This window comes from Camelus bactrianus, chromosome 4 (assembly GCF_048773025.1).
Source record: "Camelus bactrianus isolate YW-2024 breed Bactrian camel chromosome 4, ASM4877302v1, whole genome shotgun sequence".
Taxonomy (NCBI): domain Eukaryota; kingdom Metazoa; phylum Chordata; class Mammalia; order Artiodactyla; family Camelidae; genus Camelus; species Camelus bactrianus.
Genome location: NC_133542.1, coordinates 40803337 through 40825167, shown reverse-complemented (window position 1 = coordinate 40825167; position 21831 = coordinate 40803337). Strand labels below are relative to the sequence as shown.

General features: G+C 31.6%; 1 protein-coding gene across 4 annotated transcripts in view; it reads right to left on the bottom strand.

Moving 5' to 3' along the window:
* The window catches only part of VPS13A (vacuolar protein sorting 13 homolog A), a 201709-nt gene that overhangs the window by 118369 nt on the left and 61509 nt on the right, over positions 1-21831 (bottom strand). For all 4 annotated transcript variants that reach the window (XR_006724182.2, XM_010952785.3, XM_010952786.3 and 1 more), the window contains exons 23-26: positions 15401-15539; positions 6185-6266; positions 4803-4948; positions 4272-4428 (exon numbers count right to left, since the gene is read on the bottom strand). Coding sequence is in view for 3 of the 4 variants with exons in the window: in XM_010952785.3 (XP_010951087.1) it covers positions 4272-4428; positions 4803-4948; positions 6185-6266; positions 15401-15539 (524 nt within the window). In the remaining variant the exon portion in view is untranslated. The remainder of the gene's footprint in view (positions 1-4271; positions 4429-4802; positions 4949-6184; positions 6267-15400; positions 15540-21831) is intronic.

Sequence of the window (21831 nt, the reverse complement as noted above, 5' to 3'; positions counted from 1 at the left end):
AAGGGCTACAGAACAAGGATAGAGTATGGAACTATAATGTATAAATCAAGTCCTATCACTGAGTTTTCAGGCCACAACACTTAATTTGCTTCCCAAAATACAAAAATCACATTTAATCCAGGGCTGGCAAAAAAGGGAAATTTTCATTACACCAGTTAACTGACATCATTTGCCTAGGAATGAGTTCCCAGAGAAGATGGCTTTCTCAAATCCTTGGGATGTATATAAGCATACTCCTTACCTTTCTTATCCCCATAGATAGTTCATTTTTACTTTAGTTCTCTAACTCCGTTACTTACAGTATCTCAGTTCAGTGGGGAAAAAATTCATAAATGAGTTTAAAGGATTTCACAAGACAGTTTCCATTTAAACTTAACTTAAAAACATTAAAAAGTCAACCATTAAAAGAATATTGGATTCTAGGACAGCCAAGAGTAAAGTATTTTTATACACATGTAAATAGAACACATTTATGTGGTCTCAATAACAAAGGTAAAGCCCTACTAATTTTAAGAAAAAAAAATTTTAAAGCCAACTGTATCAATAATCACTTTGACCATCAAGAATCTAATTGCACCAATTAAAAGACAAAGATTGCCAAAGTGGATCAAAGAAACAAGACTCAAGTAATACTGTCTACAGGAAACCCACTTTAAATATAAAACTACTTATAATGAAAGTAAGTAGACAGAGGAAAATATATTATGTTAACACTTATAAGAAAAAAGCAGGGATAGCTATATTAATTTTCAGACAGAGTAGACTTCAAAGCAAGGATTAGTTATCAGGAATAAAGAAAGGTATTTAGTAATGATAAAGGGGTCAATTCTCCATTAGGACACAACAATCCTTAAGGTGTATTTATCTAAAAATGGGGAGCAAAAAAAATGGTAACACTGTAAGGAGAAACAGACAAACCCACTACCATATTACAACACTTCACAACCTTCTATCAGAAATGAACTGATCCAGCAGACAAAAAATTAGTAAGGACACAGAACTTAGTAATATCATCAAGCTACTGGATGTAATGAACATGTACCAAATGCTTCATCCAACAAGAGCAGAATATTCCTTCTTCTTGAGCTCACATAAAATATTAACCAAGATCAACCACATCTGGGCCTTTAAACACACCTTAACAAATTTTCTAAAATGGAAATCATATGATGTCTGCACTCAGACCACAACAGAATTAAAACAGAAATCAATAACAAATATGGTTGGAATATTCCAAAATACTTGGAGAAAAAAATCACAATACTTCTAAATAACACATGGGTCAAAGAAGAAGGATCGAAGGAAGAACTAAAACACATTTGGAACTAAATGAAAATGAAAACACAACTAATCAAAATTTGTGGCCCACAATGAAAGCTGTACTTAAAGGGAAATATATAACACTGAATACATATACTAGAAAAGAAGATCTAAAATCAAGAATCTATGCTTCCACACCTTAGAAAACTAGAAAAAGAGGAACAAAATAAATCCAAAGTAAGCAACAGTAAATAAATAATAAAAATTAGATTAGAAGTCAATGAAATTAAAAGTAAGAAATAATTAGAGAAAATCAAAGAAACTGAAGTGGTTCTTTGAAAAAAATCAACAAAAAGTTATATATCTAGCAAGGCTAACTTAAGGAGAAAAAAAAGAACACAAGTTATTAATACCAGCAATGAAAGAGAGGACATCACTATAGGTATCATGAACATTAAAAGAATAAAGAAATACTATTATCAACTCTGCCCACCAATTTGATAACAACCTTTTACCTCCTTGGTTAAATTTACTCTGAGGTATTTTATTCTTTCTGATGCAATTGTAAATGGCACTGTTTTCTTAATTCTCTTCTGATATTTTTTAACTCATGTATAGAAATACAACAACAACAAAAGAAATATAATCAATTCTTCTATGTTGATTTTGTATCCCACAACTTTCATGAATTCATTTATTAGTTTTAACAGTTTTTTTTGGTGGAATCTTTGGAGTTTTTGTACATATAATATCACATCTTCTGCAAATAGTGGCAGTTTTACTATTGGGTCAATTAATAAATCGAAAGAAAAAGAAAAATATACCCTGAGACAAATAAAATGGGAACACAACATACCAAAATGTATGGGATGCAGCAAAAGCAGTTCTAAGAGAGAAGAGCACAGATATCTACCTCAAGAAAAATCTCACGTCAATAACCTGATTTTACACATCAAGGAACTAGAAAAAAGAATAAAATCCAAAGTTAGAAGAAGTAAAAACTAACAAACAGCAGAGATAAATGAAATAGAAACTAAGAAAACAATAGAAAAGATCAAAGAAACTGAAGAGTTGGTTCTTCGAAAAGATAAACAAAACTTACAAAACTTTAGCTAAGCTCACTGAAAGAGGGCTCAAATAAATACAATTATGAAAAAGAAGACATGACAACTGATACCACAGAAATATAAAGGATCATAGAAAACTATTACAGATATTTGTATGTTAACAAACTGGACAACCTAGTAGAAATGGATAAATCCCTAGAAACATACAACCTTTCAAGACTGAATCATCAACAAATAGAAAGCCTAAACAGAGCAATAACTCATAAGGAGATTGAATCAAAGGCTCCCAACAGCAACAAAAAAGTCAGGAACAGATGGCTTCACAGATTAATTCTATCAAACATTTGAAGAGAACTAATACCAATCCTTCTGAAACTCTTCTTTAAAAAAAAAAAAAAAGAAGAAGAAGAGGAAACACTTCCAAACTCATTTTACGAGGTCAGCATTACCCTGATACCAAAACTAGACAAAGACACCACAAGAAAAGAAAGTTACAGGCCAATATCCCTGATGAATACAGACGCAAAAATCTTCAACAAAATACTGCAAACCAAGTTCAACCATACATTAAAAGTCTCAAGCGTCATGATATAGTGGGATTTGTTCCAAGGATACAAGTATGGTTCAATATCCACAAATCAGTCAACATAATACACCACTTTAACAAAATGAAGGACAAAAACCACATGATCATCTCACAGATACAGAAAAAGCATCTGACAAAATTCAACATCCATTTAGTATAAAAACTTTCTACAAAGTGGGTATAGAGGGAATGTTATCTCAACATAATAAACGCCATATATGACAAGCCCACAGCTAACCTATTACTCAACAGTGAAAAGCTGAAAGCTTTTCCTTTAAGATCAGGAACAAAACAAAGATGCCTACACTTTCCACTTTTATTTAATGTAGTTATTGAAGTCCTAGCCAGAGAAATTAGTCAAGAAAAAGAAATAAGAACTACCCAAATTGGAAGTGAACAGTCTGTCTTAACGTTTTGATGGAATTGATGAAGCATTCAGAATTATGTTTTAAGGAAAAACCCCAAAATGTAAAGGAGGAAACAAAAATAATATGCTTCTAAATCCCTGCCTCAGCAAACAGAAATATTTTCTAAGATATCATATAATTTATATGTTATGATTTGGGATATAAATTGTTTGTGGTAGGCAGAATAATTACTCCTCCCACAATGATGTCCGTGTTCTAATCCCCCAAAACCTGAAACTATGTTATCTCATACAGCAAATGGAACACTGCAGAGGTGATTAAGGTTAGGATTAACGGGAAATTATCCTGGATCGTCCAAATGCACCTAATCTAATTACTTCAGTTTTTGAGAGTGGAAGCAAAAGGCAGAAGAAAGGTTAGAGAGATTATAGCACAAGAAGGATCTAACACCTCATAATGGTTCTGTGATATAAAAAACTATGTGCAAGGACATAGGCCTATAGGAGGCTAAGACCAGCCCTTATCTTATAGACAGCAAGAAAACAGACTTAAAACATATAGAAATGAATTTTGCAAACATCTTAGTGAGCAAGAAAACAGATGTCCCCTACAGCTTCCAAAAAGGAAGTCTTGTTGACTCCTTTATTTTTGCCTGTTAATACTTGTGTCAGACATCTGATCTACACGTTAATAAATTTGTGGTAAACTGATACAATATTAATAGGAAACAAATTCAGTATTTTAGTATTCAGTTAAGTAGATTTAAAGTTAAACCATGACTATTTTATTTTCCTTAAAGAAAAATTATCCTTATTTTCTCTCTGGTGTACCCCCAGATTCCAAAGTACAATATGAAAGGTAAAGACTAACTCATAATATTTCTTTGAGACTATTTTATCAAGTGTACTGACTAAAAGCCTAGAGAATTTAAGACTCTCTAGAAGGTAATCAAACAATAAATTTAATTTATTTTTTAAAACAGATTCTTACCTAAGTATTCGGGGCATTTTAAGCAGACCTCTTTCAAAAAGGCATTTGCTTTCAAATCAAATGTTCTAAGCTCAATGTCTGTGCCCAATCCTAAGACATTAATTTCTACCACAGGTAGTTCACAATCTCCAACAAGTTGACAAAATTGAATCAAAACCTGGAGAAGAAAGAAAAAAGAAACTACCACTACCTAAAACAAAAAAATGCATATGGAGATGGTGGTTATATATGGGTATGGGAGGTATACATAGGATATGAGTGATATGTACTTAAAATTTAGGATAGATTTTTATACATACACATATACAATAAACTTACATTGTACAAGTAATTATTTTCAATAAATATATACTGAATAAACACAATACACTTAAACCCTTAATTCTTGATGAAGGAAATTAGTCTTCAAATAGGAAGGAGAACCAGAAAGCAATGTCTGGATTCAGCATTTTAAAGAGCCATGAATAGTAAAAAATGACCAACAATTTAAATAAGCCATATTAATTTTACCATGAAACATACAATACATACCTCTGGCACTTCAAATCTTATTTTATACTCAATCATATTTTTTGAACAGTATGGCTTTTTCTGTTGAGGACTTTCAACTCCAGTTGGAGACTGAAGAGGCTCTTCCAAGGGACTACATACTGCATCAAAAAACTCCTCCTCTGAATCTAAATATCACAGAACATTTTTAAAGTAAATAATCAAAATGACTAATTTAACAATAACATTTTAGTATTTTTTTCTAAAATAAATGTGAACACTAAAACACTATTTCAAAAAACTGAATGTAAGGATTAGAAAATAAATGGAAAAGAATAGAGACTACATCTGAAAAAATAACACTCTTGATTACAAAAAGGAAGTATGAAAACATCACAATATGCAATCTTTAGCTTAATGAACATCACCTTTAAAATCTCACTAGTCTAAAAACCGGTAAAAAACTGCAAATTTTATAGCAAATGCGAATACCGATTATTACATACATAATGAATACTTTAAGGAACACACTAATAGGCTCTTTCTATATGGAAAGCAAAATAGGACTTAGTTATAAACTCTGCAGTCTTAAAAGTGAAGGTAGGCCCTGAAATTTGAATGGAGAAACTGAGATCAAGAACTACTTCACATATGCATGAATATATATATGAGAAATTTCTTGAACACGCTATTAAAAAGGACTCAAAATCTAGTGAAACCATTACAGGAAGCTTTAAAGGAAACTAAAACCGTTTGAAGTATATCCCTACGAACTAAGACTGAATTTAGGGTCGATGATCTCACAAATATTTCATTCTGCTCATTCACCCTAGTCAGTACACAGAAAGGAAAACATTCTCTAGAAAACTGAGGATCAAATGGCAATTTCTGTTATTTAACATTCAGCAACTTTAGAAGTCTTAAAAATAGAAAAATACTTTTATTTTCCTTTCTAATGTGGCTAACAAAAAACATATATTTGACAACAAAATATTTACCAGTTTTCACATGTTAATAAAAGGTATTAAGGCTTGATTTTTTTTCCCTTTAATAACAAAAAAGGAAAATATAAAAAGTAAAAGAAAAAACTTACTATAATGAAGACCTCCCAAAGCTAACACATTATAAATTCTACACTTAACGTTTCTTGGGTCTTTTAGATCACAATAGGATAAAGATGATTAGCTTACTAGTGGTTCTTGTGATTATGGGTTCAACTTTTATATACCAAAAAAAAATCCCACTGCAAAAGAAACTTTAAGAAACATCCAAATTATATTGTTTAAAAGGAATTTTAGTGAAATTTTCTGGATAATATGCAAATATGTACTATTGCCTGAAATTTTTTATGTGGTCTCAAAAAGAAAACAATTTTAATAATGTACTTATAATAAGGAAAACTTCCTAAAGTAGTTTCATTTTACCATCATCAACACACGGAATTTCCAAGAGAGGAAACATTTTCTGTGAAATCTGGGATGTTCCTAAAGAAGTGGATCTTTCCATCTGGAAGAAAAGTTAATTTACTGTCAATTACAGAAAGACTTTTATTCTGAGTTCTAAGACAATTTTGACAACACATATTCATTCAATCTGAATTAGCTGGAAAAAAATCCAGTCTGAATTAGAAAAGCAATTTGTAAAATACAGACTTAAAGAAGTGCTTTTACAATTTCAAGGCTAAATAGAAATTGCAGAACTGTTATAATCATTTCCTTGCTGACAGACTTTGTGTAGGCAGAGATCTTAGATATATCTTAGTATCTTACTAAATAAGGAAGCCACCTCTAGGGCATCCATGCGAAACAACCAAAAGTCTCAAAAGTTGGGGAGCTTGCAGTTTCATCTTTAGCTTCTAAAAGATATTTTAGTAAATTTACTTTTTTACTGTTCTGGGAAATACAGCATAAAAAAACATATAACGCAGTTCAAAATGATAATAATAAAAGATACCCCTGAATCTTTCATCCAGGCCAAGAAACAATATAGTACCATACCCTTACCTAGAAGCATCTTATAAGCTTCCTTTCTTGATCCCATTCCCCAAAACAGATTTACTTTTATTTACTTGTTTATAACCTCCTATGACTGATTCTGTAATACATAGTTTAACCCATTTCTTTCTAAACATAGAAAAAGGCAATAATATTGTATATATTTTCCTGTGACCTTTTTCTATGAAATAACATTTAAATTTTATCCGTTATGATAGTTTACTCATTCTCACTGCTATACTGTACTGCACTAATGAATAAACCACTGCTTACTTGTCCATTACACCGTTGGTAACTATTTGTATTGTTTACAGATTTTTGCTTTTACTTACATTGTCACTGAAGCATCCCTGAACATAAGGTTTATATGCAAGATTTTCCATGGTGCATACTATTAAAAACTGGAATTTCACATGTTCACCTTAGTGAGTACTATCAACATGTTTTCACAAGTATTTGCAACACATTACACTATGTCAGCAGATGAGAGTTTGTATGGCTCCACTTCCTCATGAATCCTAGTGTTTTCAGACATTTTAAATGTTGTCAATCTCACTGGCAATTTCACCCTAGTTTTAATTAGAATTTCACAAATATATAATAGTTACACATCATTATCGTAAGTTCATGGGTTGTGTTTGTCTTTGTCTGAATCCTATTCATTTTGGTAAAACATTTTTATTGAAATATAACCTGCTACATATGAGTACATAACTGTAAGTATAAATAAAATTAAATTTCAAAAAGAAAACACACCCATGCACCCAAAATCCAGATCCAGGCATGGACCATTACCAGCAACTCAGAAGCCTCTCTCATGCTCCCCAATCATTAAACATACCTACAAGAAAGTAACAACCATAATGCCCCAATTTCAATTTTTAATGTTCTGAAACTTTTTACACTACATTCATCAAAGAGCAATTTTGGTTTTTATTTTCCTGATGAGTAATAAAACTGAATACCTTTTTATATGTTTGTTCACTTCTTATTGGATTCCTGGTCTCCTTATATATTTTGGATAGTCTTTTTTTAAGTTGTATGTGTTGCAAACATTTTTCCCAATTGGATGGTTTGCCTTTTGCATTTTTAACAGTGTCTTTGAAAAGGCAGAAAATTTTAATTTCCATAAAGTATTTTTTTTTCTTTTGTATTTGTGCTTTTTTATCCCAAGGTATATTTAGCCACCACAGGACTCAGATTTTCTTCTATATTTTTTTGTTAAAGAAATTTTATACCTTTGGACATTTACATTTAAGTCTATGTTCCATTTCAAGTTAAATTCCATGTATAACATATGGATCGATGTTCACTTTTTCCCCACATGGAAATCTAATTATTTCAGAACCATTTGTTGAAAAGACTATCCTACCCCTACTTAATTGCATTAGCACCTTTGTAAGAAATCAAATATATATTAACCATCTATTATACTGTGGATTTATTTCTGGATTCTATTCTAGTTTAGTTATCCTTACATCTATTCTTATGCCAATACAATACTTTCTTCAATGAAACAGCTATAAAAAAATAAGCTTTGAAATCAAGTATTAGAAATTCCCAAACATTATTCTTACCACCCCAAATTTTGCCTAATATGTGTCCTTTCCATTTCCATATTATAATAAGCTTGTTGACTTTCAGAACAAAAATCTGGTATTTTGACTGGGATTGTAAGAATCTATAGTTTTGAAAGAACTGTCATTTTAATAGTCAGGCCTCCAATCCTTAACTATGTATATCATTCCATTTATTTAAGTCTTCTTTAATTTTTTTCAGAAATGTTCTGCAGTTTTAGGTATATAGTTCTTGTATTTAGTGAAAATTCTCCTAAGCATTTAACCTTTTTTTAATGCTATTATGAATGGAATAATTTTCTTAGTTTAATTTTGAGAAACAACTTATTATTTACATTGATGACGTATCCAGCAACCTTGACAAATTCACTGTTACTAGTGGCATTTTTCTATATTCCATCAGACTTTCTCCACAGATGATCATGTTATCTTTATATATAGTATTACTTTTTCTTTTCCATCTTGTCTTTATTTTTCTTGAGTTATTGCAGAGGCTTCAGTATGAACTGGAATAGAAGCAGTGAAAAAAGGCATCCTTGCACTATTATTGATCTTAGGGGAAAGAATTCAATCTTTTTCAAATTAGGTATGATATTAGCTGTAGGTTTTTCCTAGACTGATGGGGCTCCCTTACATTTCTAGTTTGTTAACAGTTTTTTATCATGAATCGTTGTTGGATTTCGTCAATGCTTTCTCCTTTTCTTTGAGATGATCATACATCAATGAATGTGGCTAATAGCACTGGGCTGGTGAACCATTTTTGCTTTCCTAGGGTAAATGTATTTGGTATTTTAGAGTATTATAGTATATTGCTTTTAAAAATATACTACTGGTTGTAATATTTGTTAAGTATTTTTAAATGTTAATAAATATATGTCTGTAATTTTCTCATAATTTCTTTATCTGGTTCAACAGAAGAATAACATATGCAAAGAAACAACGTGGCCCATGCACAGAGGAAATTAGCAGAAACAAAACCAAAAGTTAGTTCTTTGAAAAAAATCAGCAAAACTGAAAAACCTTCAGCTAGACTAAGACAAAATGAAAAGACATAAGTAACTAAAACCATGAATCAAATTGAAGTCATTACAACCAACCTTACAGAAATAAAAAAAATTATGAAGAATACTGTTTAAAATTGTAGGCCCACAAACTGGGTAAGTTACATGAAATGGACAAATTCCTAGAAAGATCTGAATTACCTTAACTGACTTAGGAAGAAACAGAAACTCTGAACAGGCTTATAACAGGATATTGAATCAGCAATCAAAATTCTCCCAAGAAAGAAAAGTCAGAAGGCTTCAGTGGAGAATTCTACCACCATTTAATGAAGAATTAAAAACTTTCCTTCTCAAACTCTTCAAATAAATGGAAAAGAATACCCCAACTCAGTCTCTTAGGCCTCATAACAAAGCCAAGCAAATACACTACATACATACACACACACACACACACACACACACACACACACCCCTAGAGACTAATATAACTTATAAATGCAAAAATCCTCTACAAAATACTAGTAACCAAATCCAAAAGCCTATTAAAAGGATCATATACCATAACCAAATGCAATCTATCCAGGAAAGCAAGGGTAACTCAATGTTAAAAAAAAAATTATAATAAAACATCACAATAGAAAGAGAAAAGCCAACATGATATTCAACTGAGGCAGAAAAAGTATCTGACAAAATTTACCACCATTTCATGATAAAAATACAGAAAAATCTGCATACAGAGAAGAACTTCCTCAACATGGTAATGAGCATTTATGAAAACTCAAAGCTATTTCATTATATTCAATGATGAAAAATTGAAAGCTTTCCCACTAAGAACAGAAGAAAGACAAGAATGCTCTCTTTTACAATGCTATCCCATACTTACTGAAGTTCTAGCCAGAGCTATTATTTAAAGAAAAGTAATAAAGGCTTCCAAATTGAAAGAAATACAATTTTATCTATTCTCAGATGACATACTCCTAGAGAAAATCCTACAGAATTCACAAAAGCAAAACAAAAACTACTAATGATAAAAAATTAATTCATCAAAGTCATAGGGTACCAGATTAACATATAACTCAGCTGTATTTTGGTGTACCAGCAATGAATGATCCAAAAGGGAAAATTTAGTAATTAATTTCTTTTATAATAGCATCAAAAATAATAAACTATATAGGAAAGCTATTAATCAAGGAACTGAAAAACATGTACACTGAAAACTACACCGCATTTCTAAAAGAAATCAAAGATATAAGCTAATGAATGAATGGCAAGACATCCCGTATTCACGGACTGGAAGACAATAGTTTTAACATGGAAACACTAACCAAAGTGATCTACAGATTCGATGTAATCTCAATCAAAATGCCAATTGCATTTTTTGCAGAAATGGAAAGGATAATCCACAAATTCATATGAAACTGCAAAGTGCCTGAATAACTAAAACAATCATGATATAGAAGGACAAAATCAGCGGACTCACAATTACCAGTATCAAAACTTAGTACAGAGCTAAAGCAATTGAAACAGTATGGCACTGGCATGAGGACAGACATATTCATTGACCAATGGAACAGAACTGAGAGTCCAGATATATATCTAAACAACTATGACCTACTGATTTTTGCTAATGGTGCCAACTCCACTCAAGGAAGAAAGAATTGTCTTTTTTAACAAATAACATAGAGAAATTTGTTGAAATATAGTTGATATTTCAACGTGAAAAAAATGTTTAGTACCTTACCTCACACTGTATACAAAAATTTACTCAAAATGGATCAACAACCTAAATATAAGAGCTAAAAACATGCAAGTATAGAAGAAAAGGGGGATAAATCTGTATGATCTTGAATTTGGAAATATTCTTAAATATGACATCAAGCAACAAAAGTATATGAGCAAAAAAAGAAATAAATTGACCTCAAAATTTAAAATTTTTGCACATCAAAGGATATCATCAAGAAAGGGAAATGGCAACTCAAAGAATGAAAGAAAATTTTAGCAAATCATATATCTGATAGTAGTGATTATCCAGAATATATAAAAAACTTACAACTCAACAACAAAAAGAAAACATTCAAATGAAATATGGACAAAGGACTGGGAAAGACATTTCACCAAGGCTCATTTCACATTTTTTGAAAAAGTGGCCAGCAAGCATTTGAAGATGTTCAACGTTATTAGTCATTAGTGAAATGCAAATCAGAACCCACAATCTGATGTCCCTTCATATCGATTAGGACGGCTATAACAGAAAAAGGGAAAGTAACAACTGTTGATGAGGATGTTGATAAATTGGAACACTCATGCATTGCTAGTGTGAATATAAAATTAAACAGCTGCTATGGAGAACAGTTTAGTGCTTCCTCTAGTCTAGTGGTTTTATATTAAACACAGAATTATCAAATGACCTAGCAATTACACTCCTACATATATATATATATACATACTCCTACATATATCTCTCTATATATATCTCCAAAAGAAAATAAAACAAGGATGCAAACAAGTACTCACATACAAACGTCCACAGCAATACTATTCATAATAGGTAAAAGGTGAAAAGAATCTAAATGTCCATCAATGCATGAATGGAAAAACAATGTGGCACTTAAGCCACATATATGCCACATTTTGTACATTTATATTCTACTTCATGTATTTCTATCCACAAAAAATGTTCCATTTTATACACACACACACACACACACACATAAAGGAATGAAACACTAACACATGCTACAAGATAGATGAACAACCTCAAAAAGATTATGCTACGTAAAAGAAGCCAGACACACAAGTTCACATATTGTACAATTCTACTGATACAAAACACCCATAATAGGTAAATCCATAGGGGAAAAAAGCAGACTGGTGGATGCTAAGGGCTTGTGGAGTGGATGGTGAATAGAAAATGATTACTTAACAGATGCAGGATTTTCTTTTAGGATGATGGAAATGTTTTAGTACTAGGTTGCACATTACTGTGAATAAAACTAAACTCAACTGAATTGCACTTTGAAATAGTAAATTTAATGTTATGTGAATTTCACCTCAATTTTTAAAAATTAGAAAATAGAATTCTACAAAAAGGAAAAAGCTAGAATGACTATTATTACCAGACTTCAGAAATAGCAATATCACTAAAAATAATAAGAGATTACAAAGCGAAATAGGAATATAGCAAGGCAAAGTAACAATTCTAATATATACATACTCAATAAAAAAAACTTTAAAATACATGAGGTAAAAACTGACAAAAATAAAAGGAGAGTAGACAGATTCACAATTATAATTATAATTAAGATATGTTAATTAACTAGATGGGGAAATCCTTTCACCATGTACACATATATCAAGTCATCACAATGTACATGTTAAATATTTTAGTTTTATTCGTCAATTATACCTCAGTAAAGCTGAAATAATTTTTTAAAAAATCTATTACAGAAAGTGAAAAGGGAAATCTAGCTTCAAGAGAGATTCAGATGTTAGAAGTTTTAAGACTTGTGACTGAAACTTTGTTTGAGACAAGGCAAAGAAGCATCCATGAAGGGCTGGTTCTTTGCTTAAAAAATTTTTTTTGATCTAACCTATAAAACCACTTCAAGCTAAATCAAAATTCTTAGTAAAGATCTACTGTTTTCTATTAAACTTTCTTGGAAAAAGTAGAAAACAGAGTCCTTGCAGATTAAGAAGTCATCTACACAAAAAGCAGCATGATAAAAGTAGGCGGAACATCAGCTGTAAAATTGTAGATTTATTTAAAGGGAGGGGAAAAAACATGAATTCAAATTTGGCTCAGCAAGCTACAAGATACATGATCTCAGGCAAAGTATAAAATCTCTCTAAGAATCTGTTTCCTAGTCAAAATAATGACCGTAACACCTAACTTGCTGCATTGTGAAAAGGATTAAAGATAAAACTATGCAAAAATCTAGAGTATATAAACAATACATACCCTTATATAGATATAAATATAGATAGAGAATATAAATAATAGATACCCTTACAGAGAAATCCTTTGTCAAATGTGTGGCCTGGCACATAACAGAAACTCAGTATGAGCAGACATATTACACAGTTATTCTCTGTCTATTCTTATACCTGCATTTGATTTTTAAAAGGAACATGATCTAATGTAGATCATGTGTTTGAAACCCTCTTGATATACAGAGATTAAGCCCAGAGTGTGAGGAAAAGTCCTCTTAGGCATTGCTAATGATAACTAAAAGAGAACCTAACAATCACACAAGTACTTTTTCTAAAACTTGCAAAAACTTAGAAGGAAAATTAAAAGTGTAAAGGGCAACATACAGTAAACCAGAAATGACTTAGAGGCACAGCCAGCATAGCATAAAGCTAGTGGGAGAAGCAGACTTAAGATTGTCACAAAAATTCTCCTTAACATCTATAGAAAAGGATTAAAAAAAACAAAAAAACACTTGCCATATATATAGGATAGTATGGAATCAGTGAAAGAACAGACACAGACCCAGAAATCACTGGAGAAGAAGAGTCAGAAACAGACTCAACTCAATGGAGAAAGAAATTCTTTTCAACAAGTGAAACTGAAATAGCCAGGAATACAAATGTAAAGATAGTATGATCACTCATCATGTGCATTTAAAAAAATTAACATGAAATGTTTCACAGACCTTAACATAAAACCTAAAACTACAAGAGTTCTAGAATAAAAAATAGGAGAAAATCTTTCTGACCTTGTGTCAGGCAGAGATTTCAGAGACCTGACATAAAAAGCTTCTTCCATAAGAGAAAATACTAATAAACTAGATTTCATCAAAATTTAAAACCTCTGCTCTTCAGAGAGACTGTTAAGATAATAAAAAGCTCAACAGACTATGCAAAATACTGCATAACAATATGAATAAAATATTGCAAAACAAACTGTTCAAGGTAGTTAGCACAACATGTCAGCAACTTACTCTCAAATGGTTTGAGGAAAAGTTATTTGCACTAGTTTTACAACTTTCTGTAAGTTTAAAATTGTTTCAAAAGAAAAAAAGTTAAACATGAAAAGAGAAATCAAAATTGAAAAAGAAAAATATGTATGAATGAATATTTTCTTTTTTGAAACTGTGTTGGTAAGAGGCACAAAACCCAGAAATCATAAAGAAAAAATCTAATAATTTTGACTATGTAAAAAGTAAAAGCTTTGCCATGGCAAAAATAAATGTATCAGATAAAAAAACAAATTTGGGGAAAAAGTATTTGTATTAACAAATTATAATCTTCTTAATTGGAAAACCATAACCCAAAAGACCTAGATAGTATTTTCAAAAACAGAAATTTAAATAACCAATAAATTTAGGAAATAAGTCCTATCTTACAAAGATATGCAAACCAAAACCAGAAGATAAAATTTTTTCATTTAATAGAATCAATTTTAACATTTGTTGATACTCAAGACTAACAAGAACAGAGAAACAAACTAATTTACTGTTGGTAGGACTAAATAATTAGAACTCAATTTAGAAATGAAACTTGGCAAAATTCAAAAAAATATAAAATTCACTGTATGTTAGGAAAAGGATGGTACACTCATACAATACTGTATCACCATAAAAAAGAAAATGGTAGATCTATGTGCTAACAGGTAAATATCTCTAAGGTACATAACATATATGATAATAATGGTGAAAAGAATACAGATTCAAAACAATAAGCATAATGATCCCATTTATGTAAATTTTAAGAACATAAGAATATATATAAACACATACATACATGCACGCACACACAGACATGCATGTTTCTGTGTGTGTACTAGTATAAGTTACAAACATTTTCAGAAAACTCAAGAAGCAGTAGTTAACCACTGAAGAGAGACTGGAGGCTGGAGAAGTGAAGAAAGGTAGTAGACTTATCATTTCATACTTTACTATTTACACTTTTTACAATTTCATCATTTTCTCTTTTAAAGTGCAATTTTAAAAGTCTATTCAAAATGAATTAAATTGTTTCACCCAAAATTTCTGTGTTTTTTACAAATACTATTTGTGGAATTTCTTTTTTAATTCATGCTTTCATTAATTTTGAAAATACATTACCTGAAATGGCTTCACAGGGGCACTGACTTCAGTTGCAGGTGGGGGTTTTGGGATGCTTTCAATCAATTCCAAAATCCCCTGCAGTTTTTTATCTGAGATTCTTAAAGAAATCAGTGGTAAGTTCCCAAAAATCTTGAATCTGTTTCAAAAGGACAGAAATCACTATAAAAAGATAACTGTTCACCTTTAATTATCCAGAAATAATCAAAAGTGATTTTAAGTACTAAAAAATATCTACACTGTCCATGGGACAAATTATCCCACAATCTACACCGAAATTCCCATAATTTTACTTTACTGACTAGTCTCATTAGATGAACTAATGTCATTATTTTTCAAGATTTTTTTCTATTGTTATTATGTTTATTATCCCTCCATTATTTTGCCACTGCTAGCTGACAGTTACTATTTATCAAGTGTTTATTACAGATAAGCATTAAGGAAAGCACTTGATGTGTACTATCAGAAATAATTCTCACAACCTATGAGGCAGACGACTTATTTCTGCTCCCTACTTCTTGTAAATTTCCAAGTGTACATGTTTCCTATTGGGAAACTAAGGTTGGCAAGCAAAGATAACTTGTCCAAGAGAGTACATACTTAAAACCATGTTTAAAGATCAGATCTGACTGAAAAATCACATAATTATATTAATAGATGCATGTAACAAAATCTAACACCTATTCATGGTAAGAACTCTCAGTAAACTAAAGGAGAACTTCCAAACTTGGTAACAAGTATCTCTGAAAAATCTACAACTAACATCATACATAATAGTGAGAAACTCGAAGTATTTTCCCACCAAGATTAGGTGCAAAGCAAAGACGTCCCTCTCTTCACTCCTTTTCAACATCTCACTGGAAGTCCTTACCAGTGCAGTAAGGCAAGAAAATAAAATAAAAAGTATACAGATTGGTAAAGAAGAAATAAAACTCTTTGTTCACAGATGACACGATCATTTATGTAGATTATCTGAAAAAAAATTCCTGAAAATAATAAGCCAATACAGGAAGGTTGCAGGATATAAGGTTACTATAGAATAGTGAATCACTTTCCTATATACCAACAATGGACAAGTGTAATCTAAAATTAAAAATACAATACCATTATATTAGCACCCAAGAACATAATGCTTAGGTATAAATCCCCTTTTGGGGGCATTCATATTGTTATGAGTGTTCTTAGTTTCAGTTATAAGAAAACTGCTGCTTTGAACTTCCTTATACATATATTTGGGTATATTTTTAGCCACTGGATACATTTCTAGAAGTGGAATTGTTGAGTAAAATAAATATAACAAATCTAACAAAACAAATACAAGATCCATATGAGGAAAACTGCAAAACTCAGATGAACGAAATAAAAAAAAAGAACTAAGTAAATGAAGACATATTCCACATTCACAGACAGGAAGAGTCGATGTTGTCAAGATGCCAGATCTTCCTAAACTGATCCATAGATTCAATGCAATCCCAATCAAAATTCCAGCAAGTTACTTAATGGATATTGGCAAGATGTTTCTAAAGTTTATATTGAGAGGCAAAAGACTCAGAATAGCCAACATAATATTGAAGAAGAGCAAGGCTGGAGGATTGACACTTCCTGACTCAAGACTTACTATAAAGCTACAGTAAGCAAGATACTGTGCTACTGGAAAAAGAATAGACAAATAGATCAACGGAACAGAATAATGGAACACAATAGAGAGTGCAGGAATAGACCTCCATAAATATATAGTCTACTGAGTCTTTGACAAAGGAGCAAAGGCACAATAATGGAGCAAAGACATTCTCTTCAACAATGGTGCTAAAATAAATGAACATCCACAAGCAAAAAAACTGATTTAGACACAGGCCTTACACTCTTCACGAAAGCTAATTCAAAATGGATCATAGACCTAAATTTAAAATGCAACACTATAAAAGTCCAAAAAGAGAAAAAACACTTAGATGACTTTTTAAGATACTTTTTACATACCACACAAAAGCACAATTATTGGAAGAAATAATTGATAAGCTGGACTTCATTAAAATTAAAAACCTCTGCTCTACAAAAGACAATGTGTAAAAGAATTAGAAGACAAGCCAAAGAGTGGGAGAAAATATTTGCACTTATGAGATACTTCTCATAAAAGACTGTTATCCAAAAATGTGCAAAAATTCTTAAAATTCAATAAGACAATCTGATTGAAAAATGGGCCAAAGATCTTAATGGACACCTCATCAAAGAAGATAAACAGATAACAAATAAGCAAAGGTAATTCAATTATATATTATCAGGGAAATACAAATCAAAACAAGAATAAGGAGTTACCACTGCATATCTACTTATAATAACCAAAATCAAGAATAGTGACACCACCAAATAATGGAAAGGAACTCAACATCACTGCTGATGGAAACTCAAGACTACAGCCACTTTGGAAGACAGTTTGGCTGTTTCTTATAAAATGAAACATACTCTTATCAGCTGTTGTGCTCCTTGATATTTACCCAAAGGAATGTAAAGTTATGTCCCCACAAAAACCTGCATATGGATATTTATAACTGCTCTATTCATAATTTTACATGAATAAAGTTTATCCATAAAAACTTTACATTCCAATTTTACAGCCAAAACTTGGAAGCAACTCAAATGTCCTGTAGTAGGTGGTGGAAAAACAAACTGTGTTATATCAGACAATGGAATATTCTTCAGTGCCAAAAAGAAATGTGCTATCAAGTCCTGAAATGACATGGAGGAAGCTTAAATGCATGCTACTAAGTGAAAGATACCAACCTAAAAAACCTATATACACTATAATTCAAACTCTATGACATTCTGGAAAAGGCAAAACTAGGGACACTGGACAAAGATCAGTGCTTGCTAGGGCTTGAGTTTGACAGGAGAGAGAGGAACAGAAGATTTTAGGGCAGTGTAAATACTCTATGATATTCACTATATGATACCATAATGACAGATACATGCCATGCATTTGTCCAAACCTATTTAATGTAAAACACCAAGGGTGAACCATAATGGGAACTGCAGACTTTGGGTAATTATGATGTGTCAATGTAGGTTTATCAATTCTAACAACTGTCCCACTCTGGTGGAGAATACTAATGGGGAAGGCTATGCATGGGTGGATACAGGAGGTATACAGGAAATCTCTGCAGCTTTCTATCAGTTCTTCTGTGACTGCTGCAAGATGAATAAAGTCTTTAAAAAGTAATAACAGTTTAAAATGAGACTGACATCAGAGACTAAGTTTTCATTCACCATTTTTATCCCTGCATTTTTAAGAAAACTTACTTTTTAAAATTCACACACTGACTGCTAAAAATATATCTGAACTCCTTGAGAAAATTATAAGCTTTATTTTACCTCCAATAGTCTAAATATCTGTAACTAATCTCATACATCCTAATTTAACAGGTACATATTATCGATCAGTCTCATTAATGTACCCAAACTTCTTTTCAATTACTTTAAATATGCCAGTTGAACAACCTGAAGATGACAGATGTCAAAAATGCTACCTACCAAGTAATAGAGGACTTCCTTTTATTTGTCTTAAATTTCTTAAGCTCAAAATGCAAAGGAAGTTGCCTGATACTTACTGAGGTCCAGAATTTCACATATATCATATTCACTTTATACTGCTTACAACTTACAAAATTGAAATCACATGCTTCTCAGATTTCATCTTTCTAAGTCATTACAGTTTCCACCTGTGATTATTTTAGGTGGAAATAATCTTCTCTGGTCCTAACTTGTAGACATTTAAGTATAATAAGAATATAAGTACAAATGGCTTTCCTGGTCTCTTTTCCCTTTTATTGGTTATGCTTGGCTGTAATGCACTGAAACAGTTTGGCAAATTATATCCATGGTTTAATCTAGCCGGTTTAATCCAGCCTGCTGCTTATTTTTGTAAATAGGTATTACCAGAATATAGCCATGCCCATTCACTGCACAGTGTTGATAGCTGCTTTCATGCTAAAACAGCATAGTTGGGTACTTGTGACAGGCAACTTCAAGGCTAAAATATCTACTGTCTGGCCCTTTACAGAAAAAGCTTGCTGACTATTACACTGGATTAATCTCTTAGACTCTTGCATTCCTTTATCTATCTATATATAGACATTTTAATCAGCTATTTTAATTCCTGTTACTCTATACATATTCCCTGCATTGTAGGATATAAATTCTCCCTAATCATATACTGATAGAGCAGCCTAAAGCAAAGTAAGTTAGCCATTTCTTTCCTCAGAGTATTACCACCTCCCTTTTGTGGTACTCTAGGTACCCATCCTAGATTCCAGCATACCTATCAGGTCAAAACAAAAGTAAACTATGCTGAAAAAAAAAAACTTCATAATCACATGTTTACAATGGGAAATCACATACATCTTTGTCCTTCCTCATATACTGACAAACTTCACAAGAAGTATCAGACAACAGTAAATAGGCAGAAGGACATTTGGGAAGGAATCGAAAAATCTAAGCCTTGTAGCTAAAATCAACCTGTATCTAAAGTTGGATTATAAAAAACAGCAAAACGTGTAGAATGCCTTTCTTTCCTTCTTTCTTAAACTAAATTCCTGGCACCCCTCTGTCTTAAGAATCTCAGAATCCCAGTTTGATTTCCTCAAATAAAGAAGTCTAAAAGAACGATATTGAGCAAACTGTACAATGTCTGCTAGTGAACTGGGTCACTATAATCTAAAAGGCCAAAAAGAAGCATGTAGGTTTCTCTTAGGTCTCTTGTTTTCACTTTGAAAAAACAGTTTAGTAGTATGAACCAGGTCCATACCACAGCACACAGAAGAAAGGCCAGGCTATCACTGCTTCCCCCTATCCTTATTTCTATACTTCAGGCACAAAATCTACAGCACTACCATGTGAGCGTTGTCTTGTTCCCTCTCTAGTAACCATTCCCCTTAGACTCTTTGGTAGTTGTTAGAAATGTCTTTCTTTAAATTTTAAAATAGATTTGTGACTGAGGTTTGAAAGTCTGTAAGGCAGAGAAAAATTACTGGTGTAAAAGGAAGCTGAAAGGGCTGGCTATAGTCTATTTAGAACTAAATCAGCAAAACAGTCCAGTCTAATTTAACAAACCTCTATATTTATGATCCTAGGCTCAAAGTGTCAGTCAGTTAACAAAATATAAAGATCTTAGTAAAAGCAAATATATGATAAATATAAAATCAAGTATTATTATGATTTTCAACTAACTCCACTTTTTATTTGCTACAGGATTTAAAAGACAAATGCATCAATATAATTATAAATCTGTCAATGGCTACACAACATATAATAATGATATAATTAGTGACATCAGTAACAAAATGGAGGGGGTGAAGCAGTAAGCAGTAGTTTTTGTATGCAATTAAAGTTAAGTTGGTGTCAATTTTAAAAAGATTGTCAACTTTACAATGTCATAGGTTATCTCCAAGATTAACTAATAGGAAAACATCTACAGAACAAGCATATGTGGAAAAGAGAAGGGCATCAAAACATGTCACAACAAAAAAATCAATTAAATACAAATGAAGGTAAGTAAGGGAGGAAAAAAGGGACGAAAAAGCTATAAGACATATATACAGAAAAGTAAGTAACAAAATGACAAAAGTAAATCATTCCCTATCAATATTTATTTTAAATGTAAATGGTTTAGACTTCACAAAGATATAAACTGATAGAATGGATTTAAAAAATGACCAAACTTATGCTGTCTGCAAGAGATTCACTTTAGATCTAAAGACGCAAGCAATTCAGAAAACAGGAATGGCTACAGTAGTGTCAGTCAAAACAGACTAAGTCAAAGCCTGTTACAAGAGACAAGAGATTATATAATGATAAAAGATCACTTCATCAAGAAGATTTAACATATATGCACTAAACATGAACGATCAAAAATATAAGAAACATTGACAAAGTTGAGGGAAGAAATAGTTCTACAATAACATGAGACTTCAATACCCCACTTTCAATAACTGACAGAACCACCAGGGAAAAGATCAATAAGGAAACTGAGGACTAGAACAACACTATCAACAAACTGGACCAGAGACATAAACAGAACTCTCCCATCTTCTTACATGCACATAGAATATTCTCCAGGACACACCATATTTTAGGCCACATAACAAGAGTCAAAACTTTTTTAAAGATTTAAACCATACAAAGCATCTTTTCAAATCAAAATGGAATGAAACTAGAAATCAACAGCAGAATGAAATATGCAAAATTACAAATACTTAGAGATTAACACATTCACTATTAAACGAGTCAAAGAAGAAATCACAAGGGAAGTAAGAAAATCTTGAAACAAGTGATAATGAAAACACATACCAAAATTTACAGGATACAGCAAAAGCGATGTTAAGGGAAATTTATAGCTATAAACACCTACACTGAAAAAGAAAGATCCCAAATCAACAACC